General features: G+C 33.2%; 1 protein-coding gene across 2 annotated transcripts in view; it reads left to right on the top strand.

The window, feature by feature from the left end:
• The first annotated feature begins 355 nt into the window (after window positions 1-355).
• The window catches only part of LOC128671462 (cyclic GMP-AMP phosphodiesterase SMPDL3A-like), a 40427-nt gene continuing 14127 nt past the window's right edge, over window positions 356-26655 (top strand). The window contains exons 1-2 of one of the 2 annotated variants that reach the window (XM_053747917.1): window positions 356-494; window positions 12103-12226. In XM_053747917.1, the coding sequence (XP_053603892.1) occupies window positions 12157-12226 (70 nt within the window). In that variant the 5' untranslated portion in view covers window positions 356-494; window positions 12103-12156. Of the gene's footprint in view, window positions 495-12102; window positions 12227-26655 lie in introns of those variants that run through there. The other variant, XM_053747918.1, reaches the window with a different exon arrangement.

The raw sequence follows: 26655 nt of genomic DNA, 5'->3' as shown, positions 1-26655 counted from the left end.
ATAATTATTTGGTGATGACAACTTGTATTCGAGTTCAATAAAGCGACTGAAGAGGTAGAAAAAAAGGTAAAAAGATTTTTTTGTCAAAACATCTATTAATATTGACCTAATTCCTGAAAAATCGAAGTCAATTTACTCGGGAAATATGTCGTTCCTAACAAGCCATTATAGTTAAACCTTGAAGATTTGGAAATTCGATATTCAAGTTAAGATACTGGAATTCGCCAAAGGGCATACGCATAAATTCCCGAACAAGTATACGCAAAATACGTTCGTTGCAGCGAGTTTCCACGAGTTTTCCCGAACGGTTCAAACTTGGAACGTCGGGGGAGAAAGCGCAGTTTGTTGCCGACCGCCGAAGGGGCCGGACGTGCGGCCGACACGAGATATTTACGCGATCGTTCAGTGTTAGTGATCCAGTGAAGCTTGAGTGTCAAACTGTTGATGGGACATGAGTGCCATTATAGTTCAAACCCGGTTATAGGACTAATCAGGTCAGTACTTGAGTTTTCTAGAGCTGGATTATGATTGTGTTAAGTTTTAAAATTTGTCGTGATGTATATGAGTTACATCGTAAAAATTTCATTCTTACATATATTAAAATAAATAAATAAGTAAACTTAGATTTTTGTCAACATTTTGATACTATACAAATACTTGTACGATTAGACGAAACCATTTTTTCCTTTTAATATAGTATTTTTTATAGGTTTAAATTTATTTAATTATCGATTATAAAGTATTATATATAAAACAAACAAGTAAAGTTATGAACCTACACCAAACGTTTCTCCAAAACGATTGAACCATCTTTCAATGAAACATACAAATCAAAAATCAAAATCGTGAAGAATTAAAGTAAGGACATCCCTTTGTCGCCTACATAAGATAGATATATGTAATGTAGAATGTAAATTACAGATAATAAATAGCAATTGAATGTTAACAGACGTGACATGTCTCATTACGTTAACCATTTAAATATTCAACCATTAAAAAAATGTTTACTAGCCAAATTACATCACAACATGGTAATTTCATATAAAAAGTTTTTTCGGGAGGCATTCCCTACATGTTGTATTAATTGTAGTGTTTTTCAGGGTTCCGTACCTAAAGCGTAAAACTGAGTCCTGTTACTAAGATTGCTGTTCGATCATCTGTCTTTTTGGTTGTCACCAGGCTAGGCTGTATCTCATGAACCGTGTAATTACACATTTGAAATGTTCAATTCTCGTCTTTCGACGAAAGTTCAACTTTCAGCATATATCAAATATATTTATTGAATAGAAAACCAATTTATTAAATAGAAATATTTGTAGAAAAATATTTTTCTAACATAAATATTTGTTGAACAAACATGAATACCTATCTATTGAAAAAAAATGTTTTCATACAATATTTTTTGCCGCGGGCGAAGTTTCATATCCATAATACTTCCATACTTAATACTACAAAGTTGTTGGTGTGTGGTTCCTCCCTAAAATAGGACCACTCCATATTCCTCTCGTGGATGTCGTACGAGGCGACTAAGGGACACATTGCTTAGGCAGCTGACAGGTAACAATAGCATACCCGAGGAAAGTTGACGTCAAATAGGTTGTAAATATCACAATCTTAAAAATCTTGTAGCTATTTTTTACTTTTCCACATTACAACTCCCTAAGACATTATTTCCTGGTTTCTTTCGGAGCTTTGGCATGAAAGCAAAGCGACAAGCGGTGATGAGGAAAAAGATATTTTCATACTTAATATTAGAAATGAGGAAGTCTGTCTTTTACAATTTTACGCCGAAACCGCTAGACTACATTTGATGATATTTGGTACAGAAATACCAAAGAATATGATTAATAAAAATCTCTTTTAAGAAAAAAGTGAGTTTGTATGAAAACCTCACAAGATACTTTTTACTGTAGACGGAGCCACGGGCAATAGTTAGTAGATTATAAAGTGAAAAGATAGTGCAGAGCCTGCGATTTTATGAGTCAGTGATTTAATAACCTAAAAATATATACAGTTTGTTGACATTTATTTCCTTTTATAATATCCGCACGGGGATGGCCGAACTATCAGAGTGTGCATATTGGCCTATTTTTAGTATAAAACGTTGTTATTTGCCGTTTAAAAATAAAATAATATTAAGAGAATTGTCGAAATATTAGACAATCAGACAATATTTTTCATCTACTTGAGTAGAGTTAAATCTGGGACATGTAGGATTAAGTAATTTTCTTTTAATACCACATTGTATATGATATGAAATCAGGTTTTCGCAAATAAAAACATTAAATATAAAGACATTTCCTATCATCAATTATCAATGATGTCGTATAGGTAATTTTTATCCCAAAATTTCCCACATAAAATTCCCAGATCGAGACTAGTCAAATATATTTTCCTACATTTAGACGATCATACTACTTATGTGAATTTAATTATAAAATCAATCACATGAAAAGCTGCCCATAAATAAGGTCAATAAAATATTTGACCGGGAATCTAACACACATTAATTAACAATGTCTTATGAAGGAATATGGAATTGGTTATATTACGACAGCAAACGATGTTTTTCCACGTATATAAATTGCTTTGACCTACAATTTGACCAAATATTAAAGAAGTTGAATTATTTACCTATACCACGACTAGCTTATGACCGTGTGAGCATACCATGGAAACAGTAAATTGATGAAAGGTACCGTAAGGGATGAAAAATATCGTATGTCCTTCTCCATACTTCAAACTACATGTATGCAAAATTTCAAGAAGATTGTTTGACGTAAGAGCGTGAAGAGGTAACAAACAAACAAACTTACTTTCACATTTATAATATTAGTTAGGATATATGTCTTCAAGAGTACATAGAGCGATGAACCTGGACTAGGCGAAGGGGGTCTCGATTGATAACCACGATCTGGGAAGCGAAGAGTAGAACACCCACCGATCAGGTGGACGAATGACCTGACTGTTGCAGGGAAACCCTGGCTCTCTCAATAAAGTTAATTGCTTCTCATTTTAATTACGATACAATCCCCATTTTTTCTGAATGTATGTTTTATTGAAGTGAAATATTCTTTAGCGGCCTTATGCACTTTTCGTCACGTGACCTGATCGAAAATTCGTAAGGCGTAAAAATGCAAAATGTTATTATTCAAGTTTTAACTTCTGCCGGCACTCCCCGAGTGCAACCCGTTTTTTTTTTCGTACAAATTCCTCTCATTGACGTATTGGGACTGAAACTCGATTAAAACTTCTGCTGAATGGACCGTGATAAGTCCAAGTAATATTGGTATAATAATAAACGGCTCAAGAGCCATAATGACCAAAGTTAGGAGTATAAAAGTGTTTCGATATTGAGAATGTTCACATATAGTTCCTACCGCCTATTATTGTAACTAGAAAGTACCAGTATTTTATGAACTACTAGCTGCGCCCCGCGGCATCGCTCCCGTGGACACGGGATATATACTACTCTGTTATCCCTTGTTATATTCGACCCGTAGTAGCCCCAGTAGATTTTGCGTGATAGAGTAACAAACATATATAAACACACATACATCCTCATTATCTCGCATTTATTAGTAAGAGGTAATATTGATACTTTTTTGCCCACTAACCACAAATACAACAAAACAGTTTTATTAAACTTAATGTATGATGATCTCTAATGGCAAACCTATTAATATCAAGTGAGTAGTGGTGCGTGTTTCATTCCACCTTATGACCACGACCCTCAGCCTTGAGGAATACTATATCTATAATCTTCTTGTTCCTTACCAAATTCCGTTTTAAATAGGGACTAAATTATATTAATGTGCCTATTTTAGTTAAATATGATTACATTGCTACGAAACATCGCAACTGTCTACAACAACTGCGTTTCTACTACAGAATTCGTAGCAAGTCGTAGTGTGTTATGACGCCTACGAGAACATCATAATACAAATTTGAGATTACTAAGACGTTCTCGAACAAATCGTCTAATTTAGATAAAAGAACGACTTTATTGTGGTTTCGTTTGAACTGCACGATAAAAACACATACCGCTCTTAGGCATCAAAAAATGTTATAGGTACGGTTTCATTTAATAAGCGGTTTTAAAAAGTTTTCTTAATTTTCTGGAAGGAATTTGTAAATTACTTCTTTGAGAGAAGATTAACTTTATTTAATTACATATATAAAGTTATAGTTAATTCATATTTTTTTAAATTTTTTTAATATACTTAAATTAAAATAAAGGTAATATTTAAATGGATTTGTTATACATGTCACAAATGCTTTCTAACTTATTTTTTAATTTAATTGGAATTGAACCCGCGCTATCGAGCGAGAGTGGTCAAGAGCACTGTCCCGGATAGATAGCTTTTCGTTCAATCCCGCTAGGTAATATTGTTAGGTAACAGACAACACAAGATACACAAATTGAAAAGAAAATCAAAAATTAATAGGGCATTCTAAAAGTTACCTAACCCCAAATAATGTTAGAAGGGATGGACGAAGAAGAATAAAAACAAAAGTATTATAAAAAATAAATAAGCAACACGATACAAATAATTTTCAACCTTTTACAATATTGAAATAGGACATTGCTATAAGTTCTGTTAAACATAATTAGCTAATTATGAATACGGAGAAGAGGAGGTAAATGAAAAAATAAAAAAGCACTGATTTTAGCTGTGAGAATAAAAGCGAACAGAAATGGCCGCTGAAATTAAAATGGTTACTCACAAAAGTAGTAAAACTCGGGCCCTATAATTGATCAATGGTTGGATTGCTTTAGCGAGATAGGGTTGCCAATCTGCGTCACTTCTAATAATACGAAACGTATGAAAACCCTATATATAAATTGTCTAATTTACTATTCAGTCGTATAGTTACGAATGTGTCCTGTAAATGCAAGGGTCACGATTTGAAAAAAAAAAACATAAAAACAACTTTAATTTTTAAAGTTTCGATTACAATTTTACGGCCGGCCGCTGTCCTAATTAAAATTTTCAAATTCAAAATTTCTTTACTTCAGATAACAGAATGCATTTTTTATTAAATGAACATTTTAAGTCAAGCATTTTATTAGCCACGTAAGGATTTAAAAAAAATAATATATCTACTCAAAACTTAAAAATTACTACAAAAAAAATATTATATCTACTCAATGCTTAAAAAGAATTACCAAAAATCAAGAAGACTAACGAATCTCTGGCAGTGAAAGAGATTCAGATTTAGATTTTATTGCAAGTCACAAGTTATACAGGTTGGTTACATGCATAAGTTGATAGTACAAGTTGACGAAGGGCACGATTGATTATAACGTTTAATTTGATACTAGAAGTTATGACAACCCTAGCGAGAGGCGAATTAGCAAAATTGGCGTCCTATTTAATGCTCATTCTAATTTATACGTGCGTTGATCAAGGAGCAATAGGTTTTAATGAGATTTGTTTATTTATATTGTATGAGTGTTAGTTATATTATTCATCACTACTATTTTTATTATGGGTCGATCTAGACAAGTTTCAGCGCTATTGGCATAGCTCATGATAGAAACTTATGGAATACAAAAGGGATGGCCTTTGCCCAGCAGTGGGACACATAACATAAAAAAGTTATTTTATTAGGTATCAGAATTTATTCAGCTCATCTATAGACATCTGACAAGGTCCCTGCAGGATAACTTGACACGATATTATGTGTGCATTAAAGAAAATAATTATGTTCTAGTTTTTTCTCATAGAATTAGTAGGCACTCCACGAAGTACTTACTAAATCCGTGTTTCTTCTATAATAATAGTGGAAACTTCACTGTCATCTATACATGCCGAAACCGTGTCATTTGGGAATCGATACAATTCTGGAAGATAGATGGGTTCCATCAAAACTTTTAGTGGGCAGTCGCGGATGTTTTAAAACTTGGAACATTTCTAATGTTACGAAAATATTGTTAGCGTTAAACTCATTAATAGTTTCTTTCTTATTTCTTACTTCCCTGTTGTCAAGTTTGACGGTTTTGTTTATCTCTTTGTCTGTAGCTCCGAAACTGATGTACCAATTTTGATTTAGTTTTCTTTGTTTGAAAAGTAATGTTATCTATTCGGGAAAAGTAATCATTGATATTAGGATTTAAAAATATCTGATACAGTTTTCTTAGCTATGAATCAATGTCAACCTTTTTTAACTTCTTCGTTTATTACTGTGTATTATTTTTATTAGCTGTGGGCAAAAAAGGCTTTAAAAACATTTGTCTAGAAACAGATGTTATTTCAATCTGAATTTCGGATCACACAGATTAAAAAAATATCAATTTCTCGGCTCATTTTACAGCGCGTAATACCAAAGCACCTTTACATAAAGTCAACTCTGAAAAAACATCCACACTTGCATTGAAAATCCATTCAAATTCAAATAAATTCGGTCAATATGATCGGTTATTGATCGGTCTATCATTCGGATATCTGATGGGGTTAACACGATCATTACCCAGAAGATTACTGCTACAAAAGACTGATATTTACCTTGCCCTAAACTAGGAACACACCATATGAGGTTACTAAGGAACTAAGTTATCTCATATTTTTTATTCTAATCCACACAACCGATAAATCGAATTATATTTCAGGTAGTGTCAAAAGGTTACTGGAAGAAATTGCTTACGATAAGGCCGTCTTTTGCACAGCGTATTTAAATCTTGATATCATGATGTGTGTGATAATAATATATTTTATACTTATGTATATTATATAACTATTTTTTGCAATGAAGTATTATTGTATTGTATTGACATTAGTATTGATCGGTCTACCTTTCCTGTTGATGGGTTTATCACGATCATTACCTAGCTAGCTGATGACTGCCGTAAAAGGTTGATGTTCGTAATGCATCATATTCGTCAAGGTCTCAGCCGACTTTTATTACGAGGATGGCTTTTTACGCGACTAATAAACAGGAAGAGTTGACTCATTTTTTGCTTTTAGGGTTAATGTATATGAATATATTAAATTTTGTTATTATTTGCACCTTTAATTATGACTAGATGTTGCCCCGGGTTTCGCTCCCGTGAGAATTTTGAGATAAAATAGAAATCTTGGACAATGTACCTACACCTTATAATGATGAACGAATTTTAGAAATTGGTTCATTAGTTTCAGAGATTACACGCCTCAAACAAAGAAACTCACAAACGCTTACCTCTAATAATACCTTACATTATAATAATTGTATAGATTTACAAAAGTAAATAACGAATACCATACTCCTATTTTACAGGTTTGAATTTCTCTATTTGTACAATCTCGTTAAATATCTGTGTACATTTATATCTGTCTTGTATCCATACCTAAACTATAAATGTGAAAGTCTGTCTGTCATGATTTCACAGCTAAAACGCAAGGCCGATTTTGTTGAAATTTTAAGCGGATTCAGTCAAACATAGTCTACTATGTGTGGAGCTGTGAGGAGCAGCACCACACATAGTAGACTATGTATACAATACCTACACATATTATTTTTCATTTCGAGTTTTAATAAGGACCATAGTGACAAATACTTCTTATTATTGAAATAAATTATCATTACACGTGTTCAGATTTTCGGGTCTATCTTTTAATTAAGTACTTACCTGATGAAGTACGGGATATTTGTACAAAACCGCACAAAACTAATTCAGTTTTATTTTCAAAAGCAAAAAAAGGATGTCAAACCGAAAGAGCTTTCAAATGTTTCCCACTAAAATTAAAGTTTACTAAAAGCTTTCACGAATTACCTACCACGGAAGAGTAAAAGGAAAAATATAATAACCGGGTGTAGTCCCATGGCTCTTGGAAATGGTGAGTTGAAATTTAAATTAGGATTATGTTTCAATTTCATAACATCTTTATGAAAACTTTAGACGGTACATTCGTATTATGTTCCAATTAAATCGACTTTGTTTTTATCGAGTGTGTTATTGCTAACACTGGTGACCTGCTGAGTGGGGGTTATTTTCAGGTAGTTATATACGTTATAGGAACTGATCAGAATTACAACTTTACACAATAATTTTCAACTGTTCGCTCTTTCGTGTCCATAAGTAGCTTCATCATACCGAAATTCATTATATTAATGCTTCAAAATCATACATTTGAATAAGTTTCCTTGCATTTTAAAAGATTTTCTTACTAATGTAAACATATCAACTAAATTAATTTAACGTACTAGTAATAACAATAAGAAATAATTATAACAATTTTTGTGTTTTAACGCTCATTACGACCCGGAGTAATCTAAGTGGGACGGAGTTGTGTACACAAAACAGTTCTATAAACAATCTTCTATATTTGCCATCAATATTTTCCATAAATACACACGAGAACAAAAAGAAAATAATAAAAAAATACAGTCCTATTTTCTTTACGCAGTCATAATAGAAGCCTATAAATGAGTTCAAATGTTTGTTATATTCTGAGACGATATTTTCGATAATAGCCGAATATGTATTAATGCACGTATGCATCATACAATATTTTTCAACCCACTCATATTATTGCTTTATAAATCGAGCAGACTTGTGTTGAAAGAAAAACTATTTATTTTTATTTTTATTTATTAACATGGACCACAAACAAGTCCACAGTAAAAAAGACAATAACATTGTATATCTAGTTAAATATTACTATGGACTCAACACAGATGGTCACAATTTAAGTAAATAGTTATTACAAGTTGTGGAGGACAAGAATCTAGGCAAAATACGACACGTATAAGACGAAAAGTGCTAAACAAAAGGTACTTACTAAGCCCACAAAGCTTTCTCATAATACCATTACCTATTGTGGTCATAAGATACAAAGCACATATACAAATAAACCTACCTTTGCCGTACACATTGAAGCATTTCTGGAAAACAAGAGAATTCAAAGGAAAACTTGTTATATTTTTATCCCATCCCAACAATATTATAAATGTGAAAGTCAGTTTGTTTGTTTGTACCTCTTCACGCTTAATCGGCTTAGCCAATCTTCTTGAAATTTTGCAGTAGTTAGCAGTATGGAGAAGGACATAGAGTATCTTTCATCCCGGAAAATAACTGCTCTCGCCTGAAGTGGACGAAAGTTAGTGTGAAACTAAAATATGAAGACTTGACATATCTGAAGGATATTTGAAGCAAGAATCTAACTATAGTCGGCAACTCCGCCTATAGTCGGCGACTCCGCCGCACAAATACGAGTACAAACCCGCACTTCGCCCTCCGCAAATTGTTTTACATTATATATTTCAAATTAATGTAAAATTGTTTGTTGTTCCGAATAAATGAAAAAAACATGTATGTAGTGCATTTAATGAAATTGCAAGTGATAATTTAGTAATACTTGTATCTATATGTAATGTATGTTTAGCCTCCGACTAAGGGTACGACGCGATCTTCCAACAAGAAAAGTAAAAAGCGCTCGTATGGTTACATACTTTAAAACAATATGGCGCAGCTTATGACATGGCGTATAGTTCATGTCATGTTGTAACGACAGCATTTCCCCTTGCTTACATCCACTGCATCGTTTGTAACCCGACGACCTAGATGAGCGACAAACGCGACAAGGCAGAACGCACGCAGAGCGATGAGTTAACGGCAACCAATATCCAGTACAACAAGGGTCTTTGAGCACTTGACTGACAGAAAAAGGTACATCTTGATGTAAAGTTATTTTTAAATTTGTTTAATACTTTACTTGAAATTTGGAAACTTTCAAAAGTTTTTGAAATAATTTTGTAAATTTAACAGCAGCGATGCGCTACATAAGCGGCTTACATAAGTTTGCTAATCAATACCTAGTTCCGATTTTGCCTACGTACCAAAAGATCCAATTCTATTACTTGTGGCCATTATCGTTGCCACAACTCATTCACGCACAGCGTCGCATCATGTGCAGCATTCAGCCGCTCACCTAGGACGCCCAGTAACACTGTCCAGTCCACGTTTACTTTGTCACAGCGCTATCTTTTATATCAGCCATCTTTGTTTGCGGTGGGCTTGGCTGCGATTTAGCTATTTCCCGCCAAATGGAAGTCATATAGACCGGCCCTTTTTATGAATATTGTGCTGCTATTTATTGTTCAGTTAGCTGCAGATATTTTAGGAACGATTTAACAGGATTGTCTGTTTGTTCGGAACCAGTTTTAGACCGTGATTTCGCCCACATCCATAGAAGTAGTATTTACTTATTCCGCGATGAATATTAACTGACGGCCAACCTCCAGTAATGGAGAGGCACTACAAGAAGAAGAAGGGATGAGTGGTATCATATCTTTTTCCCTCCTCATATGAAACTAGCTTTGCTGGCATCGACAGCTAATAATTTATTCTTTTCAATATCTCTGGTACTAAGCTACGTAACGCGGTGGAACCTATACCAGATTTTAAGTTAGACTATCCGATATACATCTGTGAAAACTGTATGTATAAATTAAATTAGATGTTTCCCAGGGCTTCGCTCCCGTGGGAATTTTGAGATAAAATATAGCCTATAGCAATCTTGGACAATGTATCTTTCTAACTTAAACATTATATTGGCAGATTCTAAATACCTTTCAATTTTCATCAAAATCAGACCAACGGTTCGAAAGTTATCGCGTTACAAACGTACACACATACAAAAAATATATTTTTGCCCCAAGTTGATTTGTAGACCTCGCTCCCTTCGCTCGCTTGTTAAAAAATAGACTTGAGAAGTGGATAGACGTGAACAATGTACATATCATTGTTGTTGAAAAACTTAATTAAAACAAATAATATCAGTGGACTTAATTTATAAAGTCTAAACCATAGAACGCTGCGTGATGTATACGCATGCGTGTCTAATAATAAAAAAATAATAGAATAAAGATACCCCACCCAAATTATCACTCCATTTACGATAGCGACAAATCAGAGAATCGTCGAAAAAGGGTTGACGGCAGCTAAAATGTCACTGCGAGGAAATAACGCACGCACGCATTTAGAGTTCGTGACAAGACACGCAGGAAATGACGTATGACGTAGTTTGACGGGCGGGAAAATGTGCCGGATCACACGTACTGAATTTGGACTAGGTAATAATGCTATAGAAGTGACTTAATTATGTTATTTTTATGGCCAACAACAAGTACCTACTGAATTTATATTAATAATGATATATAGAAGTGAATTTCTAAATTCACTTTACTTATGCTTTATCGAATCTTTGTTATTAGATTTTGAGGTTACGCAACGACGCACTTAAAATTGCACTGAAAAATTCTACAAAATCTTTGTTTATATTAAAGAAATAAGTCACGTCGCGCTTGCCTGTGTCTGTACGCGATAAACTCAAAAACTACCGGACGGGAATTGGTGGTGATATATATACAGGGAAAAGTGTATAGTTTATTACCTATGGCTTTACTCTAGCAAAGCCGGGACGGGATCTAGTTGTAGGTGTTTTTTTTAAAACAATGAGACACTAAAAACAAAGGGATGGAAAGAACCCTAACCATACATAGGCTTTATAATTTTAAATTATGTGACTAAATCAAATGTAACAGTTGTTAAATGCCGTGAGACAATCTTAGCCGCTCAGATGTCTCGCCAGATGGCGGGAGCATCGTTAAGACTCACAAATTCGCTCTCGAAATACGTAATATGTACGAAATGTGTCAGTCGAAATAAGGAAAATGTTGTATTCAAAGTGTGAGATTCACCAGTCCAATTATAACGTTGACTTTAACCAGCGCGAGGCTGACGTTTAGACAGAATGGCGCAGTTTGCGTTTTTATGTGCTGGTTAAAGTTAGCGTCAAAGTTTACTGGTGCAACCCACTTTAATTCTACCTGGGTATCTATTGTGACCTATGTCATCCTTATCTTTGACGTGTTTAAACAAACATAATTCTGTGTGTTTGTTTAGTTTATTACCTCACCTTTGTGGATACATTTTTTTTTAATGTATGTGTTATTAAGATTATGTAGTACTAAACTAAGCAATATTTATTCTCGTTGAACTCACTGATCAAAATGGACTACGTCCGAATAAATTAATTAATATTATTAAACATCGGTCGTTAACAAATATTTCGTTCAATATTCAATTCGAAATTAACAGTTATTCTCTCTTTCTAGATAACCAATGGGCAATTCCAGTGACAATGCGAGTGACTTAGTGTTGTGAACAACATGGAGATTGCAAATCTGGTCCTGACACTAATCTGTGTCATCTCCTTCACGTGCACCCACGCCAAAATAGGTAAGTCATTATATTTTTAGGATTGGATAAAATTATAAAAATAAACTTAAACATCGCAAATAACTCAATTTTGTAAAAAAAATCTTATTAAGAAATTATCATCATAAACACCATAATTAAGGCAATAAATAAATAAATCTGTTAAACAAACACAGATTTTTATTTGCAAAGATATTACTCAATCGTGACGTCACGTTAGGGTATCATTTAGTTGCATGCGTTTGGACGAGTATAAAAAAGGATGATGTGATTTTATTTTGTCATATCTTTGAGACCATTGTCAATATTACAGTATTTTTTTCATTTGTGTTTCTAATGATATAATTACCTTCGATTAGTCACCAAATTAAATATTTGTCCTTATTAGCTAGTTTTGAAATATTGAACCGTAATTAACAGATGTTTTCAGTATTTCTAGTTCTCAAATTATTAAGGCACCTTAAAACGAATCGGATGGCTTCGCTTGTCAAGTACCCGGGTCCAACCCCGTCGAGATTAGGGTACTATACTTTTATACCTTCTGTCAAGTGGTCGACAAACGTGATGTGAATTGGACCCCCCGTCATGGCGACCATTAGGACACACCTGGGGCAAATTAAATGATACGTATTATTGTGCAAGGTGCGATTGAGATACGTGACATTATTCGACCTCGTTTGCAGAGGTGTCTTGTGACCGGGCACATGTCTGAAAGCGCATTTTGAAACAAATTTATGCGTCGATATTTTCTCGAAGCCTATTAATTTTAGTAAGAGTAAATTATGCATTTTTGAACATACTAGACCACATCTTTGCTTTTCATCTGTCTAGATTAAGGTCAAACCCACTAAAATTAAAAATATAAGAGGTCCGTTTTATCCAAATACCTCCTTGTATACCATTCTCCTAGGGTCCTATAATCTCGAAACGTCATATTTTTATTCATTTATTGGCTATTATATTTATTTTGGACAATCTAGCTGAACCCTTAAGGAAGGGCAAGGAAAGTAATTTCCCGAACAAGGTTATCGTTTTTTATTATTACGATCATGATCATAAATGGTCTATAAATTTACGAATAATTTCGATTTGTACGTATATATTGTTATGAAATTAAGTTTTTTACAAAAATAACATTAATGACGCAGGTTTTTTTTTACCATACTGCATTGTCATCCAAACTAAACGTAGGTAAGTCCAGTTGAGATCCAAGATGAGATTAGTCAGCATATTGCACCAATTAAATAAAAATAAATAAATTGACAACAGTCATCGGCTCACACCTGTGTCGCGGATTCGATGGATATAAATACAGAAACGAACACACACCTAGAACCGCAGGCAAACATCTACAATCCCAAGTACAAATATTTGCCCGCACCGGGAAAAGTTGTATTTGCAACTTTTGTTCTGTTTCTTTGCTGTTATGTCGCTGTTTTTGGACTAGGACAGAAATTGGGAAAATACTGGTCTACCTGTTCTTCTTGACGAGTTAATGTTTTTATAATGAAATAAAAAATTAAATATTTTTTTTAGTTATCCGTTCACAATTCAAATACAACCGACAAGTAAGAATTTTGTGTTGTTCTATAACGGTGCGATATTATATCGATTTTCTATTTAACACAAATAACCCACTTACTGTTTGCCTTATTCAGCAATTTTTACGGGAGTGGACTCTAAAGTTAGCATAATAATAAAAATAACACTAAATTTGTATATAGGTTTGTACCACTTCAATAAACTTGTTTCCTTAATTCCCAGTCAACAATGTATTATCAGATTTATATTGCATTTTGGACGTAATTTATTGTATAAAATATTCATGTTATTCATCGAAATTACTGTGATTGCTTCGCGATAGCGCCTGCATGATTGATCAATACGATCACGCAATTTATATGCTATAGAAACTACTGTAGTTTTTTTTATGCTATCACTTTTAAATTTCGAATTAGTTTTACTTGTCATGACAAATAATTGTTTTTTGGTTTTGCTCCACTGCTGGTCAAAACTACTAGAATTTGCTCTGGTAGTTGTCTGTATTACATTCCATATAATGGCCTTGAAGAATGCGATTGCTATCATCAGCATTCCCATGTGAACCAAAATTCGACGTAATCTGTCCAGTAGATTTTACGTGCAAACATTTACATTCACATCAAATTTTTTGTTATATTGACTTTTCACAAGCATCCCCTTAATAATCTTAAAAGCTCCTAAATAGACTCGTTCACTCCTCCGATCTGCAATCTTGTTACATTCGTGTGTCCACACTGTCCACATCAAAGAGAGATAAATATGCGGTTCTTGGGATTTATAAATAAAACAATACATGCCCGCATATGCTGGCCACCGCACCGTGAAATGGAACTATCGACCCTTCATAGAGGGCGAGCGACGTCCCTTGTGTGTTCCTGTTGTCACCCCGTCATTGCTCCCCACTAGCTAATAAAAAATATGTGGAAGATAATGTAAATATGAGATAGTTTATCAAATATATCACATATTTTCTTTTATTTGCCTTATTAAGGCATAAAATAAAATAATATGTAGCCAATCTATTATTATTATTAAAATAGCGCATGTAAAATGCCGATTTACTGTTTCTTTTAAATAAATGCTTCACTTCTCACTTTTCTCGCTTCTCCTGAAATAGATCTCAGACGGTGTTGCCTAAACAGCGCATTATTCCAACTCTATTAGATAGAAATAACACAGCCTTTATTTATTGTACAAGCAAAAGTAGGGTAACGGCTAATGCAATAAATATACAAAATAAAGGTGGCAATTATACTATTACAACTACACTATGCTATCACTAATATCAATTTAATAAATTTAATATTACTTCCTAATATAAAAAAATAAGAATAGACGACACAATTCTAGATAAGTAACCTGAAAATAGCTCTTACAATGGTCATATAAAAACCAATATATCTACCTTTTAAATCAAATGAAAAAGATTGTTCGTCTTACTTATAGTAGATGAGGTCAAAGAGTAGGAGTCAAGGGGAATACACGAGGTGTCCCTTGGTATTACGCTTTTGCGTACTTTGTGACCCAGGGGACGGTCTGATTGAGGCCGACTGACGTTTTGGTTGGTTTTTCTGATGCCTGCGGCCTTTTGTAGTTGCTGTTTCGTGCGGGTGTTGTTTTAAACTTCTATGGCTTATAAAAGCGGGTAGTCAAAAATTATTTGCAAGGTAATGGCAACTTACGGCTTAATTACATTTAACTCAATCGGTTGAGGGTGAATTTCACGAGCGTTTTGAACACCGCCGCGGGCTCTCATTAGTGCTTATTAAATTGTACCATACACAGTAATCAATTTAATTATCCTGTTTTATTAATAAGTAAAGTACTGGTACAATGTTAATTTTACAAATGTTTAATTGAAAAAAATATATTCTTTATTAAAAAAAATGTGGGACATTAATGAAACGCTACACGCCGCGTTCAAACTCTCGTGAAATTCACCCTTGAATATATCTTCAAAATTGAGTTACACGATTCCATCCGAACATATACTGCAAGTTGAATGAAAGCTTGTAAAATACGTTTATTAACAAAAATATGCTATAAATGCAGATTAATATCGGCTTTTAGACTAGTTTATTGTTATTTAGGCGCCGATTCCGGTATAGAGGAGCTCAATATAGCAGTGGTTAGCGCGATCGACGTGGCTCGCGGTTAAAACACTCTCACAATGGTCGGTCATCAGTTGGGTGACCAAAATTATTTAGCTCGTCCGTGCTTCGGAAGGCACGTTAAGCTGTTGGTTCCGGATGTATTTGCAGTCGTTAAAACCCGCCAATTCGCAATGGGCCCGCGTGGTGGGTCATGGCCTAAACTCCTTAACCATCCGTTAAGGAAGGCCCCAGCAGTGGGGAAGTTTAAATGGCTGTTGATGATCCGGTATCATAGGAAACTGGGGCAACATGAATGTTAGTTATATCAATTCGTTTATGCACACAATTATGGATGTTAATTAATAGGAAACATAACAGCAATTAGTTAAATGAGCTTCGGTTAATCGGTTAACCCTTGGGATTAATTAAAGCTATGCATTGTTTGATCTGTCAGGAAGACGTACGAGCAAATTATTGCTATTGTGACCTCTACGATGACACGATCGTTTTATTAGTAAACTTTTATTTAGCAATTTTCTAAAAAACCCAGTTATTTATAAAAATAAAGTTGTATAAAAATGAAGTGTAAAAGTAAGTTCGAGACTTGTGTTATGGGATACTGACTCAATTATACTATATTTTATAACAAATACATATATATAGATAAACATCCAAGACCCGGATCAATCAGAAAAAGATTATTTTCCATCATGACCCGACCGGGGATCGAACCCGGACCTCTCGGTTCAGTGGCAAGAACTTTACTACTACGCCACCGAGGTCGTCAAAAGTTTAGATATATGGTTATATTTTCGTAGCGTATATTAATGTTTTATTATATATATAAACTACTCTATAATCTATGTAACTAACAATATATACACAAACATATTGTTATGCTCATATAGATCCTGTGATTCCTGAGGTAGGTGTACAATTTATTATGGTTTTGCCCGAACGAAGTCGGGACGAGCCGCTAGTACAGTCAACAGCACATCAACCTACCCAAACTCATTGCAAACTCGCTGCTATTGTCGAGCCATAAAGTTTCATGTAGGGTAACTTGATATGCTATTGGCTGTACAATAATATCCCTTCCTGCCTTCCTAGTACACGAGTGAGCATGTCAGAGATTAAACCGTCATGCAAGAAGCCATCAGTCAAGACCCAAGCTGTACAGACCGTGATAGGAGAGAATATAACTTCATAAGGGTTCCTGTATTTATAGGAACCTATCTTCATGGTTGTTATAAACTTAAAATGTTGTGTTTTACAGTTTTAAAAATTAAAAGCGGCCAAGTGCGATTCGTGCTCACGCCCGAAGTGTTCCGTGTAATCGTCTATAAAAACGGCAAAAAAACATGTTGGTTGTAACCCCTCATTTTTTTATATAATGTTATATTTATTCTGTTAGTATTTGTTGATATGTCGGCAACAAAATAATATATAATTTGTGACAATCTACACTATCTAACTATTGAGGGTCACGACATACAGCATGGTGTCAGACAGACACACGGACAGACAGCTGAGTCTTCGTAATAGGGTCCCGTTTTACACTTTGGGTTCACGACCTCACAGGTCCGAGTATTCCCGGGAACACGCGAGAATGGGAGATGTCATAAAATAGCAAGTCGACCTTCAACCAACATCACTAATAAACTTATCAAAAAAACATGTGTGCTCCCATCAATCACCCGAATGAAAGGAAAAACGTCACGTGGATAACGATTATCAACACACACTCGGCTGTGTGTTTGTTAATGTATTCGTTTCTCACTAATCACGTGTTGTGGGTGAATAGCTAAGCGTGATTGATGACCAGGGGAAGCTAATCTTTTACTTGGCCAAGAATAAAGTTCTAATAGAAAAAGTCTTCGGTTAGATTCATTGCTTTGCTTTTTGCTAATAAAATAATTTAAAAACAAAAGATTTTATTGATTTTGTTCCCGTCTTTGAACGCAGTAACATATACATATATATAACAGTAGCATATATAACGTGTATGCTTAATCGAATGAGTGACGGTAATTTTTTAATATACTTTTTCTAAATAAAGAAGTATATTAAAAAATTACCGTCACACATTTCGTAGCATATATAACGTGAATGCTTAATCGAATGAGTGACGGTAATTTTGTAATATACTTTTTCTAAATAAAAAAGCAATTATTACACCTAAAAGTCATTAATGTAACACTTAAAATATATCTCAATTTGCTGAGCTGAAATTTTGTATAATTCAGGTTTAAGGTAATTTACATCGTCTATACATTCTTGTAATACGATGTGATCTGTCGTCTCGATAAATTCAAAAACGACTGCAGAAATTTTCATGCGGTTTTCACCTATAGATAGTGTGACTCCTGAGGAAGGTTAAGATATATATATTTATCTATTATGATGTATGTATGTATTATATATTTACGCGCGTGAAGCCGGGACGGCCGCTAGTGGCTATTTACAACGTGAACTCTTAATTTCGCTAAATTTTCATTACACTTTTTCTAATTTAAAAAGCAATTAATATACCTAAAAGTCATTAACGAAACGCTTAAAATATATCTCAATTCACTCAGTCGTAATGACTCGTATATAAATTTTGTATAATTCGATCACGCGGAGGTGATGATTTTCAGAGTTATATATAAACTTGACTGTTTCCTGTTGTGTGAGCCATGGAAATTTGCAATATAATTATGAAACTTGCAGAACTTAACTTACTGAGCAATATGTTCATTAATCAAAATGTTATTTAAGTTAGTGTGCTAAGTCCAAGATGGCCTATACGCCATTTTAGACAAGCTAAAATTTTGGATCAAATATAGGGTCAAGTTAATATGGCCGGACACTTATTAAAATACTTTAGTATTGACTTTTCAATTAACGTAGATTGTTAACTGGTTTTAAAGCAAAAGATAGGTAGTTTACCAATATTTAATAATGTGATTATTGTCAGATCTGATATACCACAACCAAATATTCTATGGTCAGATCTGATAAATATAAATAATTACTTGTTTTGTTAATTACAAAAAAGATATTTATGTCATAATTATATAGTAAATATATCATAATATCCTTCTATAGTTAAAAGTAGTTTATTATATGTACAATTAGCAATAACAAAACTGGCAAGTATTTTTAAAATATTTTAACGTACATTTTGTAAACTGTGACCTTTTTCTTTATATGATTTCTTATTAAAATTTCCATTCACTTATTCCGATTTGGGCTAATCTTATCAAATCAACTTTTATAAATTTTCGTTTCAATTTCGACTAATGTGCGTCTGGGGCTTTGAGCTCTCAGTTCATATATTGTGTATCTATAAATATATAGCCATTATATACATAAAGTTTGCGTGTCAGCTAAAACATTAGATCTTCGTTGGTTCTATCGTTAATTGTTTCATGAAAATAACTGCACATGTGTTTTGTGATAATAACATTCTTGTAATTAGTGACACTTAATTGGTGCCTTTGTTTAAAATGTATTATAGTGTATTTGATTGCAAAATCTTTGAAAACAATTGTTTGAAGGTGTTATTGGTGTGTTGTTTAATACAAATTATCGTTATTCATTTTTTTGTACAAATTATTCCAATCAAGCGACTCGCCCCGTCTTCATAATGCATATTTTATTATACATATTAACGTTCCTCTTGAAACACTATATTTAAATATCTTTACCTTAACCGCAATAAAATCCGTTGGGTAAATTTAAAGATTGCCTATTATTAATGCATAGATCTTTAAAACTATCTTATTATTATTACTATGTCTGTCTGTACAGATAGCGGGAATCGACTTTGTTTTGTACTGTGTAATGATTATGTCATAATCATGTGCTCAGAACTAACTGCAACACTTCTTAAAAGATTTTGGAATCCTGTATAATATATGAGAGTACTGCCCAAGGTACTATTATATCCCCTATCTTACATATTCACAAATTGAATATTCGTTAACCATTCATCCCGCTGTCAGGACCGCCCGCTCAAGAGCCATAACATTAATATTCTTAGTGATTTACTCCCAACGAGATTCAGACCAGTGATTTAACACCACGAGATACCATATTTCATTAAAAATTAAATTAAAAGTCTCGGTTACATTCTTCATGGATTTCTTAACGGAAATGTATTATTACATTTGTCCGGGGTGATGTTAAAATGCGAAGAAATTGTGAGCGATTTCTAGAAAAAGAATTTTGAAATTAGTCAAAGGGGGCTACCATAACTAATTCTCTTTTTGAACAGTTGATTCCTAACATTGGATAAATTATTGTTATTACATTTTAAACGTTACAGGTCGTGTTTAATAACTTTTTTTATCAGCACTCGATCACAGTGACAACATGGCTTTTTGCTAAATTTCTGCATATATTTTGGACGATTGTTTTTTATGACATCGGATTTAGGATTATTTTTAAAATAGCGTTCGAAAGATTCGTCTTGTTTTATTATATAAATAGGTAGCTAATCTCTTGTGTAAAATGAATCAGTTTTTTTTGTAAGAAAAATCCAGTCTACAAATAAATAAATGCAGTAACTCATCGCAGTCCTTAAATAACAATTCCAATTCACAACAAACCCAAAAGCCAACTTAACTAAATTTAAATTTTCCAGGGCCGAAGTAACGCAGTAAAATTGACTTCCACATAATTCGTAATCCGAGAAAGGGTTCGTATTTAGGGATAATTTTTAATCAACTCCTTGTGTGGTTGTTGATGTGCATAGATATACAAAAATACAGACTGGTCAGTTCAAATGAATGTATGTATGTATATCTTTTATATTCAGAGTCACTAAAATAATGTTTTGTTATGTGCGAATTTGATTCGATATATTCTATAAAATTTCCCATACATGTAGAGTATATTTGGATTAATAAATAGATTAAAATTAAAAAGTATATTTACCTGTACATTTTATATTTCCTGTACAGTCTACAGCACATTAAGTTACCCTGCATGAACCTCTATGGCGCGGTAACAGCGGCGAGTTTGCATTGAATTTGGGTAGGTTGATGACTGCACAATCAATTTTGCCAGTAGCGTTGTCATTATTTTGAAGACAATAAACAATTTTCGCTACTAAGGAATTATAAAAACATACAGACGGACATATAAAAGTAGGTATGTCACAAAATACAAATTCTATATTTTGTTGGACTTATTATCTGTATTATTTAATATTTATATTGTCTTCTGCAATATGGTTAAGATCAAATAATTTTATTACCATTTTTCGTATTCAATTTGTAACTTCCTAAATATTTTTAAATGAGGTTGCTATTTGGTTCAAGTTACCTACGGTTTTAATGAGTGCGTGCATTTTATACGTGACTGATTTTTCATTTGTTCCGACCCTCATTTGTAGGTCTACGATGATTACAGAAAGGGATTATTTTCATATTTTACCGTCTGCTCGAGGTTACTTTACCTTTTCTGGGTGATGAGCTAGCGTTTTTTGGGAAATATAGCGGTCGGTAATGGGCAAGCTTGCTTTGATTACTTAGTAGAAATTACATTTTGTTTTTCTCTAATTACACTTTAAATGAAAAACTGGTCGTATGGAATGAAAAATATCTTTTTAAGTCGATTTTTTTTCATATACCTACATCGATATCTTCAGGCTTAAAGTACTAATTTGGCCAAAACGAGTTACGAATACACATACTTTGTTTTATTGCTGTATTGAACGAAATATTTAATGTTCACAGATTCTTTTCATAATTATCCGCTCAGGCTTCGCACGAGTGCTATATTATGCATATTATATACATATAATCGTTCGTTTTAAATCACTCTATTTTAATACCCGCATTAAAATCCTTTGCGTAGTTTTAAAGATCTAAGCATACGTATGGTTGTCCTATGTATATGTAACTTTAAAACTGAAAAGGCTTTGTTTTATATTATAAATATAAATAAATAAATATATTAGGACAAATCACACAGATTGAGCTAGCCCCAAAGTAAGTTCGAGACTTCTGTTACGGGATACTAACTCAACGATACTATATTTTATAACAAATACATATATAGATAAACATCCAAGACCCGGGCCGATCAGAAAAAGATAATTTTCTATCATGACCCGACCGGGGATCGAACCCGGGACCGGAACCCGGTTCAGAGGCAAGCACTTTACCGCGCCACCGAGGTCGTCAACATGTATGTAATTATGTAGTGTACATATTGATAGCATTTTCCTGATGCTGCATATGAAATTTTTTATTGTACGAATTATGTCAAGTATTACTTTTAACACTATTCGTGGAATTGTTAATCGAATGTCACAAATTAAATTGATTATTTTAAATAAATAATCAAGTAAGTAAGAATTACAAATGGCATTAAGTTTTCAATTTATTTCTATATAAATCAAGAATAAGAGGTATTAAGTTTTCTGAACGAAATTCAAACGCTGTGCTCCAAGTTTGTACATAATCCGAATCCTTTGCTTTTACATATCTACATTAATCGCTACAAGCCTAGCCTCTGGCGTACGAGGTCCCGTTAAGGCGACGTAAATTCTAAAAGCAAACTATATATAGGTACATGACGGGCGTAAGGACTTTCACAGCTGACAAGCAACCACAGCATTCCGTTCCAAAAATTACTAACATCAAGTAACGTGAAAGTTTTAATAGACCACTAATCCAAACAGAAAATTCTTAGGTAGGACACGAGTTCTAGAATGGCGTTGCTATACTTTGTATTTATTTTACTTATCTTATGTATGACTATCGCCCAAGTGTAATTATATTTTATTATTCACTTTTTATCTAATGTATATTACTATTCTTCACTTGTTCGACCCTCGACTAATCTTAACAGACCTTCATTGTGTATACTGTACTTTATAAATTTGTTACGATTTTACGTGTACCGTACAATATTATTACTTTAGACTTATTTTATTTTGTTAGTAGCAAATATAGGATGATTTAGTATTAGTTGTGCGTATTATAGTTTATAAGGTTGCAACTGTCCGTGCGTTTTTACTCGTGGGTCCCAGCGGAAGACCAGCGTTGCTTACCTCGCGCGGGGTAAACAACATATGCTGAGCTGGGTCCTTTTCAAATTGCGAGCACAATGTAATGTTCTTTTTAAATTTTTATTACCTAGTTTTATTTTTTATATAAGTTTTGTGTTTGTTTTTTGAATAAATTAATTAGAATTTGAATTTGAACGTCAGACAGGCAGTCGTAAGTCTTGGACGTATGGTCAGAAATCAAAATTTTATTATTTCGCCTGGGTCCCGAACCCAGGTAGTTAGGTGTTAAGGTAGAAGATAAAACAGAGAATACGCGATGAATGTTAAATAAATATATTAGGACAAATCACACAGATTGAGCTGGCCCCAAAGTAAGTTATAGACTTGTGTTATGGGATACTAACTCAACGATATTTTATAACATATACATATATAGATAAACATCCAAGACCCGGGCCAATCAGAAAAAGATCAATTTCCATCATGACCCGACCGGGAATCGAAACCGGGACCTCTCGGTTCAGAGGCAAGCACTTATATATTTTTCTTTCTTATTTTACATAATAGATAATAAAGAAAAAGTTTAGCAATAACCTTTGAAAATTTGTTGGTGAAACCACTTTTTGGACGTCGCCTTAACAATACGGTTTAAAACAAATTACGACAACTTAAACGATAAAACAAATGTGATGTTTAATTTTACATGTTTCGGCTTAAAGTTCTCGCCTAGGGACACACACTGATTACCCAATTAATAAGATTAATGATTCCATTTAGTACTTAGTATGTGTTTTGCATTATATATTTTTTTAATTTTTTTTTCTGGTTGTTTTAGTTTGTCGTTAATCACACATATTTTGTATAGCGGTTGGTCTAACTTAAAATCTGGCATAGGTTTCATCGCGATAAATTGCTTATAACTCGAGATATCGATAATAATAAGTTATGAGCGAACGCACGAAATAAACGCGGGCGAAGCTTTTAAGCTGCAAAAGCTAAGTAAAGAATAAAAATAAATGTTATGTATTTGACAGGATAAATATTAAAAAAAAATATTTCGACATTTGAATTGAATGAATACGTTTCATAAAAATTCATGTATACATTGAATTCAAAAAATGAATTGTTTTCAAATTCCAGACCGGTAAAATAATTTGTTAGTTCTAAATTTAAAAGTGTCGTGCGAGGTTTAAATAAGAAAAAAAGACAAATTCAATTCAAACAGTCCACAGAATATAAAAGAGTTTATTACGATTTTATTTTTACTAATCCGTATAAACATTATAAATAACATTTAGTATTCATACACAACTTTCATTGTCATCAGTCATTTAAACGTCCCCACTGTTGGGGCACAGGCCTTCCTTGCGGACGGATGGGCCATGAATATTTCTTTATCTATAACCACAAACTAAATGGATTGCCAGGTTTTAACGACTACAAACGTGATTTCCGATACTTATTAATAAATTTGATAACATTCCATTTTTGAGATGATTAATTGCCTCAAATCACATGTGAGCTGAGTTCATCAGTACCTTGCCATTAATCAAGCGTTTTTGTTCGCCTTAAAGGCTGTGCCCCATTATTATAATGGAACTCTACTAATGCTGCGCTATGCTATGCTGATCGACGCTAAGTTTCGAACATATGGCAAAAATCACAAAAATTTTATTGCACAGTTCCGTTCAATAGAAAGAAAGAAGAATAGAAGAGAATAGTTCAGTTATCAATATAAAGAAATGACAATATTTTTAGGTTGCTTGAAACGTACTCCACACAGCACAGCTTCGGTCAAACTCGGCCCTTATAATTAAATAAATACTTTATATAGATTTTATTTAAGAAAAAAAAACGGAAACATTATTTAATTTTTCTTGTAATATTTTTAAAACATGAGAAAAATATTGGACAGCATATAGAATATCAGTTTTTGTAATATATGTAACGAATGTAATGATTATCATTTTTTGTAATGACTATTATATATATATTTTTGCTACATCCTACAATCCTGCCATATTTTCTTAAGCCTCATTAATTTTGACAACTTTATCATCCTGATTAAATTGGTCCTCCCCTCTTATCTACTTCCAAAAGTAGGAAGCTATACCATTTTTGATTAACGTAGGTTTTTTATACTTTTTATTCCGGGGATTTGTGATTGTAACGATCACAAAACCTTCGGACGCAACTATTCACATTTTAAATAAAAAAATATAGCATAAAGCTATTAAATAGCTGACAAAATATCGCTAGCAACGCTTGATTTTAAGTAAGGTTGAAGGCTTTATGTTCCATATAAATTCTGGCAACACCGGAATTTTCTTAGGCTATCTCTGGAGAGAAAGTTGTCCTATCCTGCGTGCGTACGGACCATTACGCAGTTTTTCTGACAATGAAGTTTGCGGTGTCCCTAAGGCAAATGTATGTTTTTGTATCATCTGTTTGTTCGTACAGGAAGTTCTAAATACATACACCGTTTTTTTTGTATACTATTGATCGATCGACCCTCCTAACGATTGTTATTGTAATTATATATATACTAAAAAACAGGTATTAAACGCGCACATACCTTTTCTATTTCCCAGACGTTTCGGACCTTGGTCACTGGGCGACTGACTCAGCAAGCTACGGCAATTTTTTTTGTGTCAAATTTTAACTCCACATTTTATCTAGATATTTTTTTAATAAACTAGAAGACAAAAAGTATGTGGTACAAATTAAAAAATATATTGAAATGTTTAATATTTATCATAATTAAAAATCAAAAGTTATAAATCATAAAATAGAAGTAGAATTTTTTACTTGAAGTACGAAGTTTAAACTCAATTATCTCAATACTAGATTTTTGACTATATATATTAGTTGTCACTGAATTTACAGAATGAAACTACAACGTGCAGTTTTCCACAAGTTATAAATTCAATTAATTTGATGTAAAATCTACAAAGGATTCTAACAATTTCAATGTTAGTAAATTCGCTTTAGGTTCGCATTCTAGGAAACCGAGTGGTTTTGTCTTCAGAATTCCTGTATATGACTAATGGTTCTATAACAATGCTTTTGATAACTGCTGGTTAGTTATGAGATCCGCTTTCAGCATTCAACGTGGTTACGTGAGTCTCAGTCGTGTTAATTTAGAGACTATAAAATATTTATTTTATTAGGTATATATACTAGCAGCTCGCTCCGGCTTCGCTCTGGCAAAACCATATAAAAAGTGGCATTTGTTACTTCTGAATCTATGTGCCAAATTTCAACAAAATAAACTTAAATACAAAGCTCTTTATAATATTAGGTTGGAATTATATCCATACTTCCAAGTCGCTATAGCCAAGCCACTCATATTTTCTGTATTTATTTGTTTCACCGATTTTATATTAAAAAAATCAGAGGTTATACATAATGTACAAAACACAAGCGTGTAAATTTGACATGAACCTTATACCAGCGCTCATCGAAATCAATCAAATGAACCCTCATTGATATGAAAACGTTGTATGATATTGATATTACTGCGAATTTCTAATCCAGTCGGATATGATTTCATCATACGACGATCCAATATACCTACATAGTTATATTATACTCACGACGTACGAGTGAGATTTAAGACTTGGATTTTGCGACGCGATCTATCGCTTTTTCGAAAAAAATCTTAAACTTGAACAAAAAAATCTAGAAAAAATAAAAACAACTTAAAAAGGGAGGCCTTTGCCCAGCAGTGGGATACTTAAATATGCTAGAAAAAAAATTAAGAGAGCAATAATCATATTGCTATTCATACGGGTATACTCATCATCATC

Source organism: Plodia interpunctella, chromosome 7 (genome assembly GCF_027563975.2).
Source record: "Plodia interpunctella isolate USDA-ARS_2022_Savannah chromosome 7, ilPloInte3.2, whole genome shotgun sequence".
Lineage (NCBI taxonomy): Eukaryota > Metazoa > Arthropoda > Insecta > Lepidoptera > Pyralidae > Plodia > Plodia interpunctella.
The sequence above is the reverse complement of the archived record's forward strand: the minus strand, read 5'-3'. Positions and strand labels throughout refer to the sequence as shown.